This window comes from Lycorma delicatula, chromosome 2 (genome assembly GCF_047948215.1).
Source record: "Lycorma delicatula isolate Av1 chromosome 2, ASM4794821v1, whole genome shotgun sequence".
Lineage (NCBI taxonomy): Eukaryota > Metazoa > Arthropoda > Insecta > Hemiptera > Fulgoridae > Lycorma > Lycorma delicatula.
In genome coordinates, this window is record NC_134456.1 from 183,039,756 (window position 1) to 183,064,111 (window position 24,356).

General features: G+C 30.9%; 1 protein-coding gene across 6 annotated transcripts in view; it reads right to left on the reverse strand.

Moving 5' to 3' along the window:
• Nucleotides 1–511: 511 nt before the first annotated feature.
• GckIII (Germinal centre kinase III) overlaps nucleotides 512–24,356 on the reverse strand; it is a 477,720-nt gene continuing 453,875 nt past the window's right edge. For 5 of the 6 annotated variants that reach the window (XM_075356820.1, XM_075356816.1, XM_075356818.1 and 2 more), the window contains 5 exons: nucleotides 21,765–21,950; nucleotides 21,353–21,498; nucleotides 19,578–19,782; nucleotides 11,343–11,552; nucleotides 4,195–4,540 (listed from right to left, as the gene is read on the reverse strand). In XM_075356820.1, coding sequence (XP_075212935.1) covers nucleotides 4,316–4,540; nucleotides 11,343–11,552; nucleotides 19,578–19,782; nucleotides 21,353–21,498; nucleotides 21,765–21,950 — 972 coding nt within the window. In that variant the 3' untranslated portion in view covers nucleotides 4,195–4,315. Of the gene's footprint in view, nucleotides 678–4,194; nucleotides 4,541–11,342; nucleotides 11,553–19,577; nucleotides 19,783–21,352; nucleotides 21,499–21,764; nucleotides 21,951–24,356 lie in introns of those variants that run through there. The other variant, XM_075356817.1, reaches the window with a different exon arrangement.

The window sequence follows — 24,356 nt, forward strand, 5'->3', positions numbered from 1 at the left end:
TATAAGTAAACCGACCATAAATTAAAAAAAAAACAAACCAAAATTAAAAAACTTTCAACCAACCGACCAAACAAAAACTAAATTTATTAACATACACATATATACAAATAAAAATGAAATACCAAATTCTGGTGTAAAGATTGATGGTTGTTAAGATATAATTTTCCAGTTAAAAATAAAACATACTAAGAAATAAAATAAAATATACCAACTACTAGTTAAGCATAGTACATTTTAAAGACTAGTTATTATAATATAATAATTCACTGATTACATCTTCAATGAAGTGCAAAATTACATGAACAATGACAAAAAAAAATCATAAATGATAAATAAGAAAACTGTATAATAAAAATTAATTATATATGCAATTCATTAATTTCCTACATACATATTATTATATAAATAACAAAATAATTACTTTTATTTATTACAATAACTGTTTTTATTTACTTAATTTTATTTGTATCAGGGATACTGGGAACAATATATATATATATATATATATATATATATATATATATAATTATTTAGAGACCAGTCTTAGTAAAATAAAAAAAATCAAATGAACGAACAAACAAGGAAACAATCATAATAATTCTAGCTGCTAATGATATTGTCCACTGAAGATCATACCATGTTTTTTTCTAGGCCATAACCAATTCTACGATGCTTCTCTGTATTAAAAAAGAAAAAAGAATATTCATAAACAGATATTTGTTTGCCACATTACACAATAAAACATTGAAGTACAAGAATGGTTTATTCACATCAAAATATTTTCAACTATTTACAGTAGCATTCATCAATGAACAGAGGAATTTTGTTCTTACATTCAAGGTTAAGTTTTGGCTGCAACTTTTTGCCAAACTATTAAGACGTATTTTGAATATAGACAAAAACTGAAACGGTAATTAGCTTCTCTTAAGGCTTATATTTTTAAACACCAAGTATATAATAGAGAATGATCTCAAATATCTTTACAAGGGAAATGTGTATTTTTTATTGCGATATTTATTTAAGTTGATAATATAAAATGTTTCTATTCTTTAAGGAATTGTGAGAATGAGTACCCTATCAGAGACGGTTTTGAGCTATTCTCTGACTAAAGTTGTCTGAGTGCTACTGCAATTCCTACAAGGAAAGAGAACATTGTCACCACCCCATCATGGCTCTTTATTTTCAATCTTTTTTCTCCAATTCGGCTACACCCCTACTGAGAAATCGAATCTGTTAAGCTAACTATGAATCAGTTCAGATTTCTGGTGGTAGTACAATAAGTATTTATGGTTCATGTGCCAATCTGACCTTGTTGGGTCTTTCCACAAGGCTGGGCAGACTGTGTCACACAACATTAGAAACAAATGCCACCCATTCACAAATGTTCAACATACATATAACATCCTAGATATCATGTCATGGATGGATTAATAAAGCATTTACACTAAAATTTTGTTAGGATATTCCTATATTATACAGACACTAACACTATATATATATATATATATATATATATATATATATATATATATATATGTGTGTGTGTGTTAGTTCTTTTCTTTATTCAATCTTTCCCCTTTTTTCTTTGTTTCATTATTATAATTATTAATATAAAATTTTGGTCCAAATTTTCTTTTTCTTTTTTCTGTAATAATGTGGACCACCCAGAACTAATTCTCTGACAATATTCTCTGCCATATTTATGCCACAAAGTTGAAAAAACTTGCACATAAACAGGAACCACTATGAACACTTTATGTATAGAAAATATACTTTTTTGATACAATTTTAAAAAGATACAATTGGTAATGAAGACTATCTATAATATTCATTGCTTTAAAAGAACAGCATTAATAAAAGTATGAAATCAGATGTAGTAACTGATTTCATACTTTTATTAACTACATCCACTTTAATTTTTATAATTTTAAAAATCATTTTGTGATAATCTGAAAGCATATTAAACAAATACAGAACTATATACATTCACTGCAAAGTTACACAAATTCTTTGTCTTAAACAATAACTTATTAAATACAATTTGTTTCTTTTCAACCACAAATATTGACTACACATCCTGCATAGAATCCAAAATCTGATCTGCAGTTTGACGTCTGAAAAAATTCAATGGAAAGAGCCATAATGAAGATGTATTTTCACAAGATAGTAAGAGACAGACAAAATAAACACAAATTTATTTTTTTTTCTATAAATCTATAAAATGAGTTTCATGTTTCTTGCAGTAACAATAATAAATTCCTATTTCATGAATTTTTAGAAAAAATTAGAATACTTGAAGTAGAATACTTGTTGAAAATGGATCATAATGCACAAACATTTGATATCTGTATCTGAGTAATACTGATAAAACTAACAAAAACTAAATAATATATAAGCTAATTTACATTATCAATTATCCAAAATAAAAAAAAAAACCAGAAGTCTGACAGTTTCCTGGAAAAAAATATGTATATATATAAATTATAATTTGAGAAATATTTTATAGCCACATTCAAAGTGGAGCAGGGAAATGGGAAATTTGCAAATAAATTTAACAAAAAAGAATAATTGTATAATGAATTTTTAGTGAAGGAGTATACACAGTAGGTATGAAAAGTTCCCAAACTAAATTTCTGTAGTAGATACAATTAGCGACTTCTCTCAGATAAACAAAGAAATATATGCAATACCGATGTCTAACGAGTGCATGTACAAAATTTCATCACATTTTGTCACTCCAGTCTTGAGTTATATTCGACCATGTACGTTATGTTCATGTAATCTTGTGTGAGCTGGTGACATGAAACAGAGAAGCACAATAAAATGCACCGAGCAGTTGAAGGTGATCCCACAAAGTGATTTCTCCAGAGCATTTGACAAGCTCTACCGATAATGCAATGAGAGTGTAACTAGAGAAGGGTTCTATGTAGAGAGCTGATATTTTCATTTAATTTAGTTTGGGAACTGAAAAGTTCCCAAACTGTGTATGTTATGTCATTTCCCCTTATCACATTCTGCCAGTCCGTTTTGGAAATTTTGCAATACACTGTTAGGGATTTTAGTGATTTGCTCAATTTTCAGTTCAGCAATGGTTGCAGGACAAGTGTAGTACACTAAGCTCTTGAAGTGCACTCACAAAAAAAATCACAGGTTGGGGGACCTCAGAGATCATGCTTTGAAAGTGTTCAATTGCCAAACAATATCAATAAAGCAGCCATTGATTGCCGGGCTGAATGTGATATAGTTCTGTCCTGCTGAAACAAAGTCTTTTCAATTTCAACTTGGGAAAAACTTTTGATCATGCGACAACTAATATTCCAATTGGACATTGGAGTGATTACTTCATTTTAAAAAAAAGTAAGGGTCTAAGACACTATAGGAAGAAACAGCACAACATACTGTAACTCTGGTGCTGCACACTGGATAGTGGTGTATTTGACAAGGCTTTTCCTGTGTTCAATAATGGAAATTCTGTTTGTTTACATACCCTTTGAGATGGAAATGGGCTTCATCAGATTTTTGTTGATCTGACTGTTGCAGATGAAAGCAGCATCCTCTTGTGTACCTTCACCAACAATTGTTCACAGAATTTTCAGTGTAACAAATGATCTCTGTGTCTAAGTTTTTAAACTATTTGTAAATTAAAAAATGGGAGTTCAACTTGCAGTATTATTTGTACTGTCCAGTGATCTAACTGAAGAGACTATTTTGACTATCTTGTCAGATGGAGTGGAGAGAGCTTCTGATAACAGTTTGTAGAACTACTTCGATTCATCATTTAATTTCTTCTTCATGGCCAAAGAAGTTTCTTCAAAATTACGAACCCATGTTTTAAGTGGATAAAGAGATGGGACACATCCATGGTGTCTTAACAGATAGTGATAAAAAAATTAATTTTTATGAATTGTGCGGCTGTCAAAAATTCCTATAAAAAGATTTATTTAGTTACTAAATGGCAAGGCTCTGTATTTTCTAAATAGCAAGGCATTCTAAACAAACTCACAACTCTTTCACAAGCCTGTCAACACAATCTGTCATTTCCCTCCACAACTCTGTACATTATTTGTACTAATATATTTCCTTCAAAGAAATTATTTTTTTCTTATTAATATAAAATAAAATTATCATTTTAATGAAAGTGTTTGAAAAAAAAATTAAATTTGAAGGAATAAATAAAGTCTAATTGTAAAAAAATCATACAATACGGCAACAGTCTGAAGCCAATATACAATTTATTAACACAAACCATATAACAATATGTTTCATCTGTAATTAACTGTAAACATGCATTCAAATTCATGTTTCAGAACAAATTTTAAAAAATGTGATATTCTGACCTGGTCATTTTTTCCATTACAACTTTAAGCCTAACATCATTTAATGCTGGCAGTAACTTATGAATCATTTCTTTAACAAACTGATCACTAATTCCAGGGCTTGCTCGTTCAGCTAATTCAAAAGCATTTTTCAATTCCTCTATAGCATCTGTCTTATGGGATGATTCTGGCCCTCGTCCTGTATACTGATGCCTTCTTTGCAACTGAAAAATCACTTAAATATAAATATCATAATAAAATTGTCAAACTATACTATTTATATACATAACATTAATTTCAAAATCAGAAGAGTTTAGACTAATTAAGTACTCTAAGAAGAAACCTCCTCTTAGAGCACTTTGTATCGCTTTTAACAGGGTTTTCATGAATTTTGAGAGGTTATAATTTTTTTCTTAGTACAATACACAAGAAACTTTTTTTTATTTGCATTTTTATGGCAAATAAAAAAAGTTTTTTGTGTATTGTACTAAGATAAACTTATAACCTAACAAAATTCATGAAAATAAACATCTACAACAACACTAAGTTGTGCAAATTTAAGATTTTTATCATTAGCCCCATCAGTTATTTGAAGCCAAAATTTGAATTAAAAAAAAAATTACTTTTCAAAACTTTATAAAAATTTAGGGGTAAGTACGCGTATATCGGCATTAATATTATTTATGGTAAAACTACTAACATATCTATAAAAAAAATAATTCAAACTGTGTATCCCTGTCTCTTGAAAAAAATTACCAAAAGTGAAATTTCACAGTTTTTCATGTTCAATTTTATTGGTAATTTTCTCATAGAAAGAAGAGAGGTAGGAAAATAAACCTTTCTTTTTCCTGTTTAGCCTCCGGTAACTACCGTTTAGATAATTCTTCAGAGGATGAATGAGGATGATATGTATGAGTGTAAATGAAGTGTAGTCTTGTACATTCTCAGTTCAACCATAGGTAAATAAACCACTGGACCAATCTTTTACCCTGAGAAAATATGATTAAATTGCTTTTTGTTTCATTCTTCCATGATCAATAGTTTTTTAGGTACGATTTTTCCCGTAAACCTTTACAATCACAAAAATAGGTGTGTACACAGCAATAAAGATGGCCGCCACAGATAAATTGCTTAAATAGAAAATTAAAAAAAAATAGTTTTAAGGTACTGAACACATAGAAAACAAGTGGGTAAGTTTCAATTTTTTTTGAATTGGTCAAGCAACCAGCTTATGTTTATTTGGGACACTTCAAATGGATTGACCCAAATATTAAGACCTTATTTTTAAAAAAAAATATGCCTTGAATACACATAAGTAATCAAAAGCCGAAACAGCAATTGAAAATTTTTACATAAATGTTATTTGCTCTTTTAAAGTGGAATATAACTAAATAGGCTGTCTTGAAAATGTTATAACTACCTCACATTTTATCAATGTATCTAACATTCATTTTTTTGTTTGGGGGATAATTTAAAAAAATTTGAACAATTACATAGAGACGAGGCCATTCCACACTCCCAACCAATTGGGAGTAATGCTCATGATGTCAGAGTAATACCCTGCGCACTGCGCAACGCACAATTATAAAATTTCTTGCTTTTGAAGGAGTTCAAGCGACAGAAATTTTCCGGAGATAGACTCCACAGTTCAGGGACCAAACATTGTCAAGAACTCATGTGTTTGCCTGACAAAGAGTTCAAGGAAGAACAAGAATGAGTGGAACATGATCACCATCCTCAGATGGCGATTGATGAGTGAGAGTATCTGAAATTGAAGAACAGGTCGGAATAAGTTATGGAAGCTGTCAAGCAATCATCACAAATGACCGACAGTTCTGTAAAGTGTGTACCAGATGGATCCCTTGCCGTATGGAACCACAGATCAGAAGTTGAGAGTTTGGAGGTCTGTCAGAGGCTTACAGCAAGGCTTGCAAAAGAAGGTGATGCATTTTTGAGTTGGATCGTTACCTGCGATGAAACTTGTGTCCACCACTACACTTCCCAGTCGAAACAAGCTAGTATGGAGTGGCGGAAGAAAGGGGAAGCAGCCCCAGTGAAAGCCAAGACTCAACTTTCAGCTAGCAAGGTTCTTTTAACAGTTTTTTTGACCAGCAAGGCATTTTGCTCATTGAATTTTTGCATGATTGACACAATCAACACTGCTTATCGAGGTGAGGGCTGCATATCGCCGCAAAAGACGAGACCAACCAATTCAAGAGATCATCCTCCTCCATGACAACACAGGACCCATATTGCAGCTGTAAGTCTCAAAACTAGAAGAAATGCACTGGACTCAACTTGATCATCCTCCCTACAGCCTGGAGCTATCGCCCTGTGATTTTCATTTGTTTGGGTCGCTTAAAGAACCTCTAGGTGGACAATGTATTTCTAAAGCAGGAAACTATGAAAAAAATAAAAATAAATTATATTTGTCTTTTATTATTTTTCAATTAATAAATTTAAAAAAAAATAATAAATAAAATTCCATTTATATTTTATTTACCCTCATATTATTGTGTATACAAAACCTTTCTTTTTTAATAATAATATCCAAAATGAAAATTCACCTGTGCAGTAAAATTTAAGAAAGATATTCTTACTACCTTACCTAAAGTTCTTATTTTACATTAAATAAATGTAAAAGAGCTATTTTCTTATTTCTCTCTTTTTAAAAAATGAAAAATTACCTAAATATAGACAATAAAATACAGATTTAAAATATGAGTATTAATGTCATGAAACCAAAAAAAGCAGGAGCAGATAAATGTGAAGAATACAGAACAATTAGCTTTACTACTCATGCATCAAAAATTTTAACTACAATTCTGTACAGAAGAATTGAGAGGAGAGTGGAAGAAGTGTTAGAAGACAAATTTGGTTTCAAGAAAAGTATAGGGACAAGGGAAGCAATTTTAGCACTCAGATTAATAGCAGAATGAAGATTAAAGAAAAACAAACCAATATACATGGCATTTATAGATTCAGAAAAGGCATTTGATAACAAAGATTAATAAGATGTTCAGCATTTTAAAAAAAATTAGGGTTATGGAAATAGAAGAACAATTTTTAACAATTACAGGAACCAAACTGCAACAATAATAATCGAAGCGTATAAGAAAGAAGAAATAATAAAAGGGAGTGAGATGAGGATGTTCCCTATCCTCTTACTTTTTAATCTTTATATATAGAACAGTATAACATCGTATATTAATATAAGATCTAAGAATGTTAAATATAAGAATATTTAACATCTTTAATGATATTAAAGAACAGTTTAGATCCGGAGTAACAATGCAAGGTGAAAAGACAAAGCTGCTACGATTTGCTGATGATGTAGTAATTCTAGCTGAGAGTAAACAAGATTTAGAAAAAACAATGAATGGCATGGATGAAGTCCTGTGCAAGAACTACCACAAGAAAATAAACAAGAACAAAATGAAAGTAATACAAAATGTAGTAAAGTAGATGGACCACTGACTATAAAAATAGGACGAGAAAAGACTATGGAGGTAGAAGAACTTTGTTGTTTGGGAAGTAAATTTACTAAAAATGGACGAAACAGTAGTGATATAAAATCCTGAATATCACAGACAAAACAAGTTTTCAGTCAGAAATATAATTTGCTTACATAAAAAATTAATTTAAACATCAGGAAAACATTTTTGAAAGTATATGTTTGAGCACAGCTTTTTATGGAAATGAAACTTGGACAATCAGAGTACCTGAAAAGAAAAGATTGGAAAAAATTTTTAAATGTGGTGCCATAGGAGAATAATAAAGTGACAAATGAAGAGATGTTGCGGCAAACCGATGAAGAAAGAAACATTTTGAAAAATATAGCTAAAAGATGAGACAGACTCTTACAGGCCACATCTTAACACATTGACTGCCAACCACTCCGATCGGAGTATTTCGGCTTCCTTCGGGAGTGCCGCCCACTCTGATCTTAGTAGGAGTACTTAGTTCACTGTACAGCTTCATTGTGAGTTTGGCATTATTAAAATTTGTGTGTTATTGTCTTGGCATCCTTTTAAAACAGTATTTTTATATGGTATGCGTACCGGTTCCGCATTTTTTTTCTGACGTCATACAAAATGGCGGATAAACCAGGACCTTCAGGACTGTTCTTAAAAAAATCTGGTGATTTTAAAAAACATAATCAGTTATCTAATGATCAACTAATTCATTATTTGGAAAACAGGGATATAAGTGACGTTAGTTTTCCTGATAGTGACATTGATCTATCAAGTTCCAGCACTCAAAACGAAGATGAGGTTACACACGATGTCTCACCCGATATGGTTTCACCAATTGATATCAATGTAAATTCAAGTAGTGTATGGAGTGATACAGGTATGTTGAAAAAATTTACATGTACGAATCAACAGAATTTATTGGTTCCAATTCCAGGCGACGGCAAACCCCTAGATTTTTTCGAGTTAATCTTTCACGATAATTTTTTGCAAACTGTTGTTCATGAGATAAATGAATACGCTGTGGAAGTTTTTTGCCGACCAGGGATAAAGGGAAGATCTCGTATAACGGATTGGAAGGAGTTAACATTAGAAGAGTTAAAAGTTTTCCTAGGTTTGCTGCTTCACACAGGTACTATTTCATTGTACCGACTGAATGACTACTGGAAGACCGATCCCCTTTTCGATATTCCTTTTTTTTTAAATTACATGTCACGAAACTGATTTCTTTAATATTAAGATGTCTGCATTTTACATCTAATCATAATGATGATGATCGTTTATAAAAAATAAGATCAGCAATTGATTTTTTTAATAAAGAATTAACAAAATTTACTACCCAGGCAAACAATTGTCTCTAGATGAAGCTATGGTTCTCTGGCATGGCAGATTACAATTTCGCCAATATATAAAAAATAAACGCCACAAATACGGCATTAAATTGTTTACCAAACGGTTTAGTTCTTAAATTTCATGTTTATCAAGGGTCCTCTGATGTTCATAGTGGTGCTGGTCACACAGACAAAGTAGTATTGCATTTATTGGATGAGAAGTTACGAAATGGGCATGCAGTGTACACTGATAATTTTTATAATAGTGTGGGTTTGGCTATGAAATTATTAGAACACAATACATACTGTACTGGAACCCTTCGAGCAGATAGAAAGAATAACCCGAAGGAAGTCATCACTTTAAAACTGAAACGGGGGGAAAATAAATCCATGTTTTGTAATGTCGTTCATCTCCATAAATGGCGGGACAAAAGAAATGTAACATACATTTCTACTGAATTTGGGGATGAAATGAAAATTATCACAAACAAAAGAGGAGTGGAAACTGAGAAAACAATTGTAATAATAAATTTATGTCTGGGATAGATAGGCAGGACCAAATGATGACATATTATCCGTGTAGTCGTAAAACCTTACGATGGTATAAGAAACTTTTTATACATGTATTGCAATTAGGTGTTGTAAATGCATTCTTCACAACCAGTATGTTAAGCCTGGACGATTGTAAGAGTTTCGTTTGGAAATAATCAGAGGATTGTTGTCATCTCATACATCGACACCAGTACAACATAACAGAAAACTGAATCTTACAGAAAAGAGTACCCACCGGATAAGCAAAATCGAAAAAACTGCTAAAGAACAAAAAGGATTGAAAGAATCGAAGTGAGTCAGCAGAAAGGAATGAAAGTTGTGCAGAAAAAAAACGTTAGAAAGCAAACTATTTACGAGTGGAAATCCAGGTTTATGCATAAACTGTTGTGATAAATATCACAAAATGTTAAGCAAAAATTGATGTGTAATTATTCCATTTTATCTTTTTCATTTTATTGTACTCAATTTAATTCTTTTTCCTTTTTAAACTTAAAATGTCATAATCAAGACACGTTTTCATTATCGGATTAGAAAAGTTATTTTAATATTGTATTTTTTTTTTAAATTTAACTTTGATTTCTTTTCAATTTTTTAAACTTACAATTTATTAATAAATCCTTTATTTCATTACAAGAATGGATTTTCTTATTTCATTGCCTAAAATTCACACACTCCAATCGGAGTTTTCGGCACCAATTAAAAAAAAAAAATCGGTAAAGGATGCCGACCACTCCGATCAGAGTTAAATAAATTTTTACAATTTTTAAATAAATAAATAATGAAAATGACATTTTTAAAGCAACTCCCTTATAATGTAAGATCATTTTAACTGAAAAGTGGTAAAAAAACTGAGCGGCATCGGCAGTCATAATCCGTTTTTTCTTTCGGCAGTCAACGTGTTAAGGCATCCTGGAATAGTCTCACTTCACTGATATTGAAGTTAAAATGTGAAGGAAAAATCGCTTTTAAATGGGAAAAATTGTGCAGACACGCAACATTTGGAATATGTAAAACAAATTGTTAGGGTTGTAGGATGTACGGGGTATACTGAAACGAAAAAACTAGCACTATAGGGAATCTTGGAGAACTCCATCAAACCAGTCAAGTGACTGAACAAAAAAAAATAAACCATTTGCTACAGAATTTTGAGATAAGATATATTTTACCTTGTTAAGGTAAGACCTTACCTTATTATGAATGCTAATTGCAAATATTACAGACATTGTAAAAATATTTTCATTCCTATGAAAAACAATAATTTTTAAAATATATCATTTTAAATATTATAACCATAAGCTGCCTACTTAGAAAGATGGTGCAACACTGATAGATCACAAGAAGTAGCATTCCATAAACTAAAGGATCTGAATAAGTACATATCAAAGTAGAAATCAAAAACCAGTAATAAATCAGGCTAACTGTAACCATTAAAATACTGTATATGACCGATTAGTAGTACCTTATCGTTTACTACCTCTTATTATAGAAGTAATACACATATAAGGTAATTCATATACGGTAATAAGGTGTGGTAGGTAATTCCTTTAGTATAAAGAAATTCACATGACAGCAATTTTCACTTACTAGTTATAACATAAGATATAATGTGTAATGTAACATATAAAAATTATAATCGGTAGAAACAAAATTAATACTTATAAAATACTTACTTCAGAAATAAGTGGATAAATTAAAACCGAGAGACAAGGCGAACGAGATGTACCAATTTTTGCTGAATTAGAATCAGAACGTGGGCGAGCTTGTTTCTTTTCATTAGTATTATGAGTGTGACTGTGCTCTACCATAACTTCTTTAGAGCTTCGTTTTTCTCCAGAAAGTACTGTAGCTGGGGGAACAGGTGCAGCAGAATGTGGCCGAGGCTAACAAAAAGCACAAATATTTGTAAGTTATTATTTTAATGTTAAAAGTATTTTTATTTTTTTATTTTTTTTTTATTTTTTAATTTTCACTTACATAATTTCTAATAATGTTAACCTTTTGTATAAGCATATTTATTTTATAAGTATTTTATGGGTGTTAAATATTACAGAAAAAGATTACAACTATTACAGGAAATATTAGAGAAGTAATTTCAAAAACAAGTTAACTTTTCAACATAAGGTAAATTATCATTAATAAAAATTCCTTCATACAATGTACAGAGTATTTCTGAAATGGGGGTTAGCTATACTTTTTTGGATTCTATTTGTAAAACTAAACCAAAATTATCCTTAGGAAAAATGGCAATTTCTCCTTCATTCCCTCTGTCCACCAGTTTATTTTTATATAAAAATTTATATCTCAAATTTGGATAGAGGAATCACATTAATATTCAGTAAATATCATAATTATTTAAAATTTAACTATTAAGTAAGTTTTAAAATTAGCAAAAAAATCAACTGAAATACCTTCACAAATTACAAAATGGCAGCCATGTTTATTTTTCAATCCGTTATATCTCCATAAATAAAGTTTTATTAAAATGTATGTTTTTGCTGAAATAATATTAAGCCATTTATTACGAACAAAATGTCATTTTATTTTTTTTAAACTGGTAGCAAAGAGTCGACTTATGGCAGAAAATTGTGTAATTTTGTGTCTGTTTTCATGTCCATCACTTTACATTCAATTCAATGAAACATTAATTGTTTTTAGTTACTGTTAATTCTAGTACTGTAAATTAGTATCAAATTAAGTAATAATTTTCTCACAGTAATAGACCTAATAATTAAAAAAATAAAACAACTACCTATAATAATCTTACATTAATTGTTTTAGAATATTAGGTATACTTTTTTTTTGTTGAATAAACAGTTAACAATTGTTAAAAGTTATACAAGATGTTCAAAGTGTCCACCATTAGAAATTACACAAGTCTTTGACAGGTTGTCTTAACTGTTCAGGAATTCTGGGAGTATTCCTAATTTCTTGAAATCCATTTTGGAACCTTTGTTGAAGATCCTCAATGTTGAGTATTGGAGTTGGATAAACAATATGCTTCAAATGGCTCCACAGGCAGAAATCAAGAGGGTGATCGGACAGGCTAGGGCTCTGGCCTTCAGCGGCCTATCCATTTTTCATGGAAAGTTTCATGCAGGACATCTGATACCAACTGACTGAAATATGGTAAAATGTAAATTTTAGATCTCCAAAACATGTGGAAGAAATTCATGAGCAAGATAATTTCCTCCATTTGAATGATTTGGTAGAATGACAGGACCCAAAAGATAGTCATTAACAATGCCTGACCATATGTTCAGGAAAAATCTTTGTTGATTGCTACTTTGGAAGGTACCCTGAGGACTCTCGTCGTTCCAAATACGCTGGTTATGATAGTTTTAAACACCATTCCTATTGAAAGACGCTTCATTTTTTGATCAGCAGTAAAAGTCGCTATGTAAAATTATTCAAAGTCAAAAATTATATATCAATCATTTTATTATTATGTAAATTTTATTGTGGGAAGCTTATTACTTATCTTTCCAAACTTGAAATATAAATTTTTATATTAAACAACAAAATGGCAGACAGGGGGAGAACAAAGGAGAAATTACCATTTTTCCTAAGGATATTTTTTGTTTAGTTTTACAAGTGGAATCTGAAAAAGTATGACAAGCCCACCATTTTTGAAACACAGTGTGAGTGTGTGTATATATATATTTATATATATATATGTATGTGTGTGTGGGCACATACGTGTGTGTATATATATGTCACTGAATCAAAATCATAAATCAATAAACATTTGTTTTAAAAGGGGGATTTTAAAAAATAAAAAATTCTCACTTGTATTCTATAACAGATGAAACTTATCCAAATGTAGATGTTTCTTTCATTAACTCTACTTTTCAGTATAAATAATTATCATAAAAACCAGTAGAAATCATGCTAACTGTAATCATAACAATACTGTATGACAGACTGATTAGTATCTTATCGTTTACTATTTATTGTTCAATTAAAATTAAAACGGTTATGGCAACAAATGTGGAAGAAATTAATATTTATTTCTGAAGTTTCACAATGATGAAAAGAAAACTCAAACATTGTGTGTCGACATATACTTCTACACTACAAGGTAAATCTTATAATAAATAAATAAAAATATAATTATACAAAAATGAATGTTCGTTCCATATGCATTCCTATACCATTCATCTGATTGCAATGAAACTTTGGCATGTTATACACACACCTACGAAGGTTTCTGAATTAATTTTGACCCACTAGATGGCATTGAGATCAAGATATTTTGAAAATTTGTATTTATGGTCCAATTTGTCTCAAATTCAGAATATGTGTTACTTACATGGAAATACCTCTGCAAAAAATTGACCCACTAGATAGTGCTGGGGGGGTCGAGATATCTGGAAAAATTGCATTATGGTCCAATTTGGCTTATACTCAGAATATATATTAGTTACGTGAAAAGAAATATTTTTGCGAAAAATGGACCAACTAGGTGGCGCAGGAGGTCAAGATATTTAGAGAAATTGTATTTATGAACCGTTATGGCTCATATTCAGAATATACATTAGTTAATAAACAAGAAGATAGGGAAGTTTTAATGCTCTCTTAAATTCAGATCTCAGTATTGTTTCTCCCATTTCATACTTCTCAACTTCCTCTTCTTCCTCTATAACACCATTTTCTAATTCATTTCCTCCGTATAACTCTTCAATCCGTAACTCTTCACCGTATACAGAAGAATTGAGAGGAGAGTGGAGGAAGTGTTAGGAGAAGACCAATTTGGTTTCAGGAAAAGTATAGGGACAAGGGAAGCAATTTTAGGCCTCAGATTAATAGTAGAGGGAAGATTAAAGAAAAACAAACCAACATACTTGGCGTTTATAGACCTAGAAAAGGCATTCAATAACGTAGACTGGAATAAAATGTTCAGCATTTTAAAAAAATTAGGGTTCAAATACAGAGACAGAAGAACAATTGCTAACATGTACAGGAACCAAACAGCAACAGTAACAATTGAAGAACATAAGAAAGAAGCCGTAATAAGAAAGGGAGTCCGACAAGGATGTTCCCTATCTCCGTTACTTTTTAATCTTTACATGGAACTAGCAGTTAATGATGTTAAAGAACAATTTAGATTCGGAGTAACAGTACAAGGTGAAAAGATAAAGATGCTACGATTTGCTGATGATATAGTAATTCTAGCCGAGAGTAAAAAGGATTTAGAAGAAACAATGAACGGCATAGATGAAGTCCTATGCAAGTACTATCGCATGAAAATAAACAAGAACAAAACAAAAGTAATGAAATGTAGTAGAAATAACAAAGATGGACCACTGAATGTGAAAATAGGAGGAGAAAAGATTATGGAGGTAGAAGAATTTTGTTATTTGGGAAGTAGAATTACTAAAGATGGACGAAGCAGGAGCGATATAAAATGCCGAATAGCACAAACTAAACGAGCCTTCAGTAAGAAATATAATTTGTTTACATAAAAAATTAATTTAAATGTCAGAAAAAGATTTTTGAAAGTGTATGTTTGGAGTGTCGCTTTATATGTCGCTTTATAAGTGAAATTTGGACAATCGGAGTATCTGAGAAGAAAAGATTAGAAGCTTTTGAAATGTGGTGCTATAGGAGAATGTTAAAAATCAGATGGGTGGATAAACTGACAAATGAAGAAGTATTGCGGCAAATAGATGAAGAAAGAAGCATTTGGAAAAATATAGTTAAAAAAACAGACAGACTTATAGGCCACATACTAAGGCATCCTGGAATAGTCGCTTTAATATTGGAAGGACAGGTAGAAGGGAAAAATTGTGTAGGCAGGCCACGTTTGGAGTATGTAAAACAAATTGTTGGGGATGTAGGATGTAGAGGGTATACTGAAATGAAACGACTAGCACTAGATAGGGAATCTTGGAGAGCTGCATCAAACCAGTCAAATGACTGAAGACAAAAAAAAAAAGCTTTTATAAAAGTTATTCTTTATTTTTTAATGTTTTTAAATAAGCAATCCGCTTTTTAACTTTTTAATTATTTTTTTTTAAATTTTTTCCTAAATTTTTCCCAGATTAAGGAAGTCTGTAAAATCAAAAATTATTTTATTCGAAAAGGGGGAAAAGCAAAAGGGAAATCAGAAAAAGTTAAAAGGGGAAAGAAGGAAAAGGAAGGGTGATGGGGAAAGGAAAAATGGAAAGAAGGAAAGGGAAAAGGCAAAGGTTAAATTTTGTTTAGTTCCGTAATATTCATTTTTTTAATGTTTTATCAATCTTTCAATTGTGCTTCTTTAATTTGTATATATACTCAAATCTAGCAATACTGAACATTTCCGGGTTTGCTGGTTACTTAATAAAATAATAATTACAATTTTTGTAGAATTTAGTACGTTTCATAAAAAAAATTTAGTAAAATTTACAAAACAAAAAATATTTATTATGCCATGAAATTTAAAAGAAAAAACTTTAAAACAAGCCAAATTCTACAATTGTTTTTTTAATTTTCAATATAGATTTCTAAACTTCATTGTACACAGCATAAAAAAAATTCAAATTGCATAGTCCATTATATTGAACACTGTTCAATTGTGAAATGAAATATAATTGGAAGATTTTAATGAAGAAGACAAAGAAGAATTGTAGCATACAGATGGCAAGGTATTAATCAAAGAGAAGTTCAAGAAATTGCAAAGCAGTACATTTTAGAAGAAATTAATCTTGAAGAAAATGAAGAAACACTGAAGAAATAATTGAGATAAAATCCATTAGTAACAGAACTACAACTATTATGGATTGTGGATTTTTTTGTAGATTTCATACAGATTATACTTAATTTTTTAATTACAAAGTATTAATGAAATGTATTAAATGAAGTATTAAGTATTCTAATTGAAAGAAAACCAACAATCTACTTTCCAATCAATAATTACTTTCTTCTAAGGAACCAAAGGTAATTCTCGATCATCATCCAGAAAAAAAAATATTTGTGTGTGTGTGTGTGTGTATGTATGCCCGCCCACGCGCGCTTCCATGTACCCATGCATATATATATATATATATATATATATATATATATATATATATATATATATATATATATATATATAGTATAAACTATTTATATATATAAATATAAGAGGCAGCTTCAAGATTTTATACATACTTTGTAGAAGTTCTTATCAACGAAGGTTTCAAAAACCTTCCTTTTTAATATAATCACTCAACTTAAAGATAACAGACCGCAAGTCCAGTAACACTCTAACAGTTCACTCTCAAGATGGCCGGCCATTCTAGTGACAGCGTTATTAAATAATGAACCCAATGAACAACAAGACTGGAGTTAAATCTGGCTATCTACCATCATAGAAAAACAATAAAACAATACTAACAACAGCTGATATGTAATGACACAAACACCATTCGCCTATCCAATGGCAAACTAAACAAAGAAAAGTGATTTTTTACTCACATTATTCTACATAATTGCTTTCTTTGAAAGTTAAGATAATATTAATAATAAATCTTTATAATGCAATCTTCAAAACGAAAATTAAGCCAAAGGCAGCAGCATCTTAGGGCAACAGTATTAATAAGTTGGAATAGCTAGTCCAAGTCAAATTGGCACAGATCTGATGAACAGTACAGCTGTATATCTTGCTACCTAATGAGAACGGATTTATAATACTACTTGATTAAAGATAGTATGTAACTTTACGATCATCATTTATTACAATCAATGAACAAATTCACGTCTTGTATTTATTAGTTACTTATTTAATCCTGAGTTTATGTATTATTAAATTAATAATTTATTTCTTTATTAGATACTGAAATAGATATGTTATGCAATATTATGCATACGAATCAGCTGTTACTGATTAGTGTTTAACCCTATATGTATTTACTAATAATAGTTTTATATCTGTTTAAAATATCCAAGTCAAACACACACAAGATTGATGTCTACCATTTATGCTACACTCTTCACCCTTTGTTCTGGAAGTGGCAAACAACTGTACATTAGCCTAGGCTATGAATCATACAAAAGAAAAATTTCTTTACTCAGGTTTGTGTAAATAATAACCGAACGATGTGTCATTCTAAACATTCAAATGAAACATTAATCTCTATTTATACAAACTGTTCCTGATTCATTCAGAGACTAACTTCAGTTTTGTAAATGATTCCATTCTAATTTATTAACTGGAGAAGTTAAACTTGTCCAGTTAATTGTGTGTATCCAAAGAATAATGTTACAGTCTGATTATAGCCTTCTTTGAGTTTCAGTTCTTCAAAGTAGTTTGTAGTCTTATGTGAAATTAAGTAATTTAATCGTGTTAAATTAGTAAATTTTTGTTGGCTCTATTCTTATGGTAGTGAATTTATTATTTTGCATATTATATGTCTAATTTACATGGATAAGCGCACCCCACTCTTTAGGCCATTCATCACGCAAATGAAAAAATTGTCAAATACATCAAATTTTTAATTTGAAGCTATTACTTTCACATAATCTTACATATCACCATCAAAGCTTATTTGTCAAATCCATTCTGAGATACTGTCCTAAAATTATTTTTTACTTTTAGTGCGTTTAATTTAAGTGGTCTTTAAAAAGTTTTTTTATATTTTCTACTTTTTAGTCTTCATAAGTTTATGAAAGCTGTGTTAGCACACAGGTTTGAGTGTGTTTAGTGAAAGATCAGATCGGAACGTTTTACAGTAGATGAGTACAATCAAAACATATAGCTAGATGATTAATTTCTGGGTAACCAAGATCCAGTTGATCAAAGAGTGTACTTGATACGTTAAACAGTTAGTGCTTGACCTGCTAATACATACACAGTTTGAATTGTGAAAATCAGACGAACAGTTGCTGAGATATTATGGTAGCACTGCATAACACCTCCTCCCCAATTTCTGAACGGCACCCCAGAGGCACTTCAAATTATTATCAACTGTCAGGTACCACTGGAAGGGGATGGAGTATTGTCAAGAAGAGTCGAAAAAACTTTTCAGACTGCTAGGACTGACTGTTTGAGATATTTGCGATTTTCATCAAAATATTCGAATTTTCCCAAAACACTGGTCACGAATTTTAGATCTAACTTACTGAAACAGGCTACGTATATTTCACTATGAAAAGATGCATGTAAACAAGGTTGCATAAGTTCAAAGAGGCATTTTTTTCACTTAGCAACTTAAAATGTGTTAATCAGCAACAAACCTGTGTGCAAAATTTCAGAGTGAATGAATGGATATGTGGAAATGCTTCAAAACTCAACTGAAAGGTTCCATACCATGTATCTCACGTACATAGTCCAAGACCGAGTTAATATAAGAGTGGTAAAGAAAAATTATACTGTACATATACCGTAAAATTTATTATACCATATATATACTGTCTTTCGCAAGCAGCATATTATAGCCCCATGCTATGTAGGCAACCATCGCCTAGATCAGATCTATGCCAATTCGGCTTGGACAAGCTGTAACATATTAAGCAAATCACGACCCAAAACTGAGGTTTTAAATGATCATGAACTTATATAATATTTAATAACTGCCAGATTAACTTTTATGAAAATTAAAATTCTAAACAAAAATTAATTAATTCAAAAAATAATTATTTTCTGAAGAAATAGCCTTCACATGTAAGTAGAACAGGCAAAATTAAAACCGTTCAAACTTGTTCAAGGCCAAAAAAAAACATAACAATGACAGTAATAAATAAAATAGACTCTAAATCAACAATTAACAGGGCAGCACTAAAATGTTGGTATAAATACACATTATACTTTTTTACCCCTTATGAAAAAATCAATTTAAGTAACATATTATTAAAATAATCAGATATCTTATGATACAATATCGTATAATTTATAAATTTAATAAATAAAGAAATATACCACACAACATAATAAAAATAAATAAACAAACCGGAATATTTTTATCAGTTCTATAATGGTTCAGGTTAGAGTCTTTATGTACAGATTTGGACTGAGGTGGTCCAGAACCATTATGAACCTTTTTATTAACAACATTACTTTCTTCAACAGGAGGAGGCGGCTTTATAGAATGAGGACCCTTAACAGTCATAATCCAAGGTTCGTCCAGGTCACTATCTGGTTTACCAGATTCTTCTCTGTAATCAAAAAACAAAATAAAATAAGAATTTCTGTAACAATAAAAAAGAAATTGTAAACTAATACTTGAATAAAAAATTAGATTAATGATAAAAAAAAAACATTGATAAGAAAGTTAGATTATTATATTCTATAATAAAAGGTTGATATTAATGATAAATGACAATAAAGAGTAGCACAGGAGATTCCTTTAAAGGATAAAATAAATTAATTCCTTTAAAGGAGGGTAACAGTAGTTAACTTAGCATGCAATCAATTTTAATACAGAAATATATTAGAAGTAGCAGTATAACCAGAATCAAATTTTTTTTTGATTAATTTGTCTAATTTGTTGAAATTCTGTTTTAAAATCCTTTAGCAATCTCAACACACACTATTCCTTAACAAATACTAACATTCTAAACTTTAATACTTTCCAAAAAAATTGTTTCCTGATGGAAGTAAATCAAGCATAGAAGATGATTCATGATGATATTTGGAATAACAAAATAGGTGACAACACAGTTGTAAGGACTTTCCCGTCACATGATTTTTTTCTGAAGTTTGGCTTACACACATGTACACAAACAATTTAATTAAAAATACTTATAATTTTGTTTAAATATAATATTTTTTTGTTTATTTAACTCAATGATTCTAATTGAAGTACACAAGCATTCAGTATTTCATTCAAGCTACATTATGAGTGCTACACTAGCACTCCTTGCAGTGACAAGGAATAGGCTACTACTGATGCAGTACCCACTTAGCCAATAGTTTAAAGCATTTTTTGGGGTGAGGGTGCAATTTTGAAAAAAAAAATTTTTGCAAAAATTATTATTTTTTAATTAACAAATGTGCCTAACAGAAATAAGACCCTAATTTGGCAAAATCTCGAGATACTGAGGGTGACCTTGCTCTACATCCTCATCTCCTTGTCTTAAGTTGAAAATTTATTGGCATCAATGCCTCATATACATTAGTAATATGACAAAGTTTGATCAAAATCGATTCAGTAGTTCTGGAGTGATAAGGTGGGAAACACCAAACACACACACATACATATGAATATCTGGAAAATGTCCATCTTATTTTTTTGTTTTTGGGATTCCTTACGAGTCAAAATGTAAAGATCCCGTGAAAACTGCATATGCCCAAATTAGACAGATAATACTTTCCCTTCTACAGCTATAGTGCTATTTGGAAAAATAATTTACTCAGGTAATCTACTGGTCCTCAATGAAGATTTATGGGAACAGTAAGAATAAATCATGCAGATTCAGTGAATTTTTCTTAAAGATATAATTCACAAAAATTAATAATTTTAAAAAAGGAAAAACTTTAATAAATCAAAAATAAAATGCATTATAACACAGTGCAAACATTTTTCAGAGATATAACAATAAAGCATTTGCTAACTCCTGATAATAAAAATTCAAATACACAAACATAAATCACAGGCATATGACAGAGCATAAGCTACTTGAAAGGCTCCTGTTTGAAATGATATCTTGCCTACAAAGTTACAAATACTACTAAGCACAAAGGGTTAATAAAAAAAATTGAAACTATTTATATATAATAACTTACGAATCTGAATTCTCTGACTCTGTTTCACTTTCTTCACTTCTTTGTGATTTCCATTTCTTATACCTGTCTATTAAATCAATAAGATAAGAATTTTTCTTAGCTTTTCTTATGAATGGGTATTTGAGCAATTCTCTTGCAGTTGGCCTCTGTAACAACAGGAAAATTACAAATGAATAACCATAACATTAAAAGCATTCTAATAGTTATATACATGAGGAAGTAGTATACATAACATGGGTTTGAAAAAGATATGCCATATCTTCAATCTGCAATCAATTAAAGTATTACTAAATGAAATCCCAAACACAGTGATTTTACAAGTTTACTGATTTTGTGTCCATAACTGCCAAACTATGGTATTCTCATTGGAAATAACTCCTTTAATAATTAGTAATAAAAAATAAATACTTACATTTTCAGGATCTTTATTTAGACAGGCTTCAACAAATTCCTTGAATTGTTTTGTATAGTTGCCAGTCAACTGTGGAGGATTATTTTTAGGTATAAGGAACAGTACCCTCATTGGATGCAACTCAGAATTTGGAGGTTCTCCTTTTGCCAATTCAATTGCTGTGATTCCCAGCGACCATATATCTGCCTAAAAACAGAAACAAAAAAGGTAATTAACGACAGTAAAATTAAAACAATTTAGCATAAAATCATTTTAAAAACTAAAAATAAGAAATAAAAACAGAATAATCATTAAAAAGAGCAATACATTTCAAAATAAAACTACAGTTGAATCCTTTTATCTTTAGTTAAGTTAGCCCTAAAATAACACAAAAAAATTGAGGAATCATTCCTTCAATGTACATAATTTTCAATATGTATGTATACTTTTTGACAACTTAAAAAACACTTCATTTTGCAGTAATTCATCCTATTTTTTATTTTGCGGGGTGTGAAGAGCAACAATTACTTTACCTATGTGAGCCATTCTTTTATGAAGAAACTTTAAGTTCAGGAAAAGAAAAATCTTACAATTTCAATTTCAGGACAGGATTAGAAATGTGAAGGATCTTTATAATTGAAAAACAAAATTGGTCCTACTGATAATGCTGTAAAAGTTATAAACTACTGACAAAGAATTTCTTATCCTCTTATACACCAATTAGATACAATGAATCCGTTTGGACTGAAGTAGCCAGAGAAAGAAACAATTTTTAACAGAGGATGTTCTACTTAGAAACACTGCAAATAACTTAAAACTCCACAAATGGGTGTCATTCAATGATACCATTAATAAGTTTCTATTAAAGCAACACATTATTTATTCTGCCTAATGTTATAGATAATCAATATGACCATATCAAAAATGCCATGCTATAAAAGTTATAGATTGTAATGGGAGATTAAAGTTACTTTTTCCCATTTCCATTTTGGCTATTTCCCAGAAAACATACAGGTATTAGGTGAAGAACACCTAATACCTGTAGAAGGTAATACCTTCGACCTAAGAACACCTAGAGGTTCAGTCATAACAAAAGGAAAGGAAAAAAGGTACCAGGGTCAATGGGATCTCCTTATTAGCCTCCTCCTACTACTACTACTGGTGTTCTGAAAAGATATAACTGTCATCGGGATCACAAATGCTAAAAAATGTTCATTATAGCAAAGCAGAGAGGAAAATAGTTTGTCTAGGGTAAGATTAAAAAATGCTAAGTTTTTATAATTCATTCAATGGTCAGTACCAATACCACTGAAAGAGTAAAAGCATTGAAACATACATTTATTGTTGTAAGTCACAAATTTTAACATCCCAAGTAAGGATATTACTTGATATGTTAAGGGTATTAAAACTTTAAGTGTGCTGATAATGTTATTTACAACCCTAGCTTTTCTTTCAGGTAACTTTATAATTGCTTGGCATAATTTACTGGCTCTACTGCTTATTTACACAAAAAGCTCTAAAAATTTAGTTTACACTCCTTGCGGTCTCAATAAAATAATTCATATTTTTTAATCATGGGCTCCTGCTGGTCAAAGGAAGTTCACGGAGGGAGGTTGAACTCCGAGCCACTCGGGCTTGCAGGATGCTTGAGCTGTGTGGTCATCAACACAAGATGATGTTTAGCTTGGAAAAAACCACAATGATGCTCTTCAAAGGCCGTTTGGCAGTGAGTCGGCATGTTCATGTTTTGATGGCAGGCAAGTGTACAAAGTATGTTCAGGTTCAAAAGTACCTCGGGGTTTTTCTTGATGAGAAGCTGCAATTTAAGAAAAACTTTCAATAAGTCGTGGAGAGGGCCTGCAGTGCCTTCTTCGGTATTCAACGTGTGGTCAATCCTGATTGGAGACTTAACTTTAAGACCATGAGCATCCTGTATAAAGCCATGTGCAAGTCTATTATGCTATACACAGCACCTGTTTGGGCGGATAGGCTAAAATATAAAAGTTATTGGGACATATTATCAAGGGCACTACGCCTAATATTGTTAATAGTAACAGGTTGTTACCGTAATATTTCACTGGAGTCTTGGTGATTGCAGGCATGAAACCGATAGACTTGATTGTGTCTGAGAAGCAGCAGCGGTATTTTGCAAAAAGAAGTCAGGTGAGTTGACTTCGGATAAAGTTCAAGAAATTAAACAATAAGGCAATGCTTTGTGGCAGGCCAGATGGGATGGTGGGCGTTATACACATGATCTCTCTCCAAATGTTGTTGGTTTGCGGAATGCCTCTTGAGTGCACCATAATAAATATGTGATGCTACTTCTTTCCAGCTGTGGGGCTTTTAGGGACAGACTGCAGAAATTCAGCCTGGTAGATTCTGGGATATGTCCTCAGTATGCACAATTGGTCAACAAACGATACCTACAGTGTTCTTTATGAGTGCTTGAAGTACGAGTATGAGGACCATCTGTCAGCTTGATCTTGTCGGGTCGGCATTGGATCTCCGTGTAAACTGGAGGAGCCAGGTAGAATGGCACTAGTGGAGAGAGTTTTATAATGTACTTAGAAAAAAAAAGGATTGCTGAGGGGGATCGAGACCTCTGCTTGGATT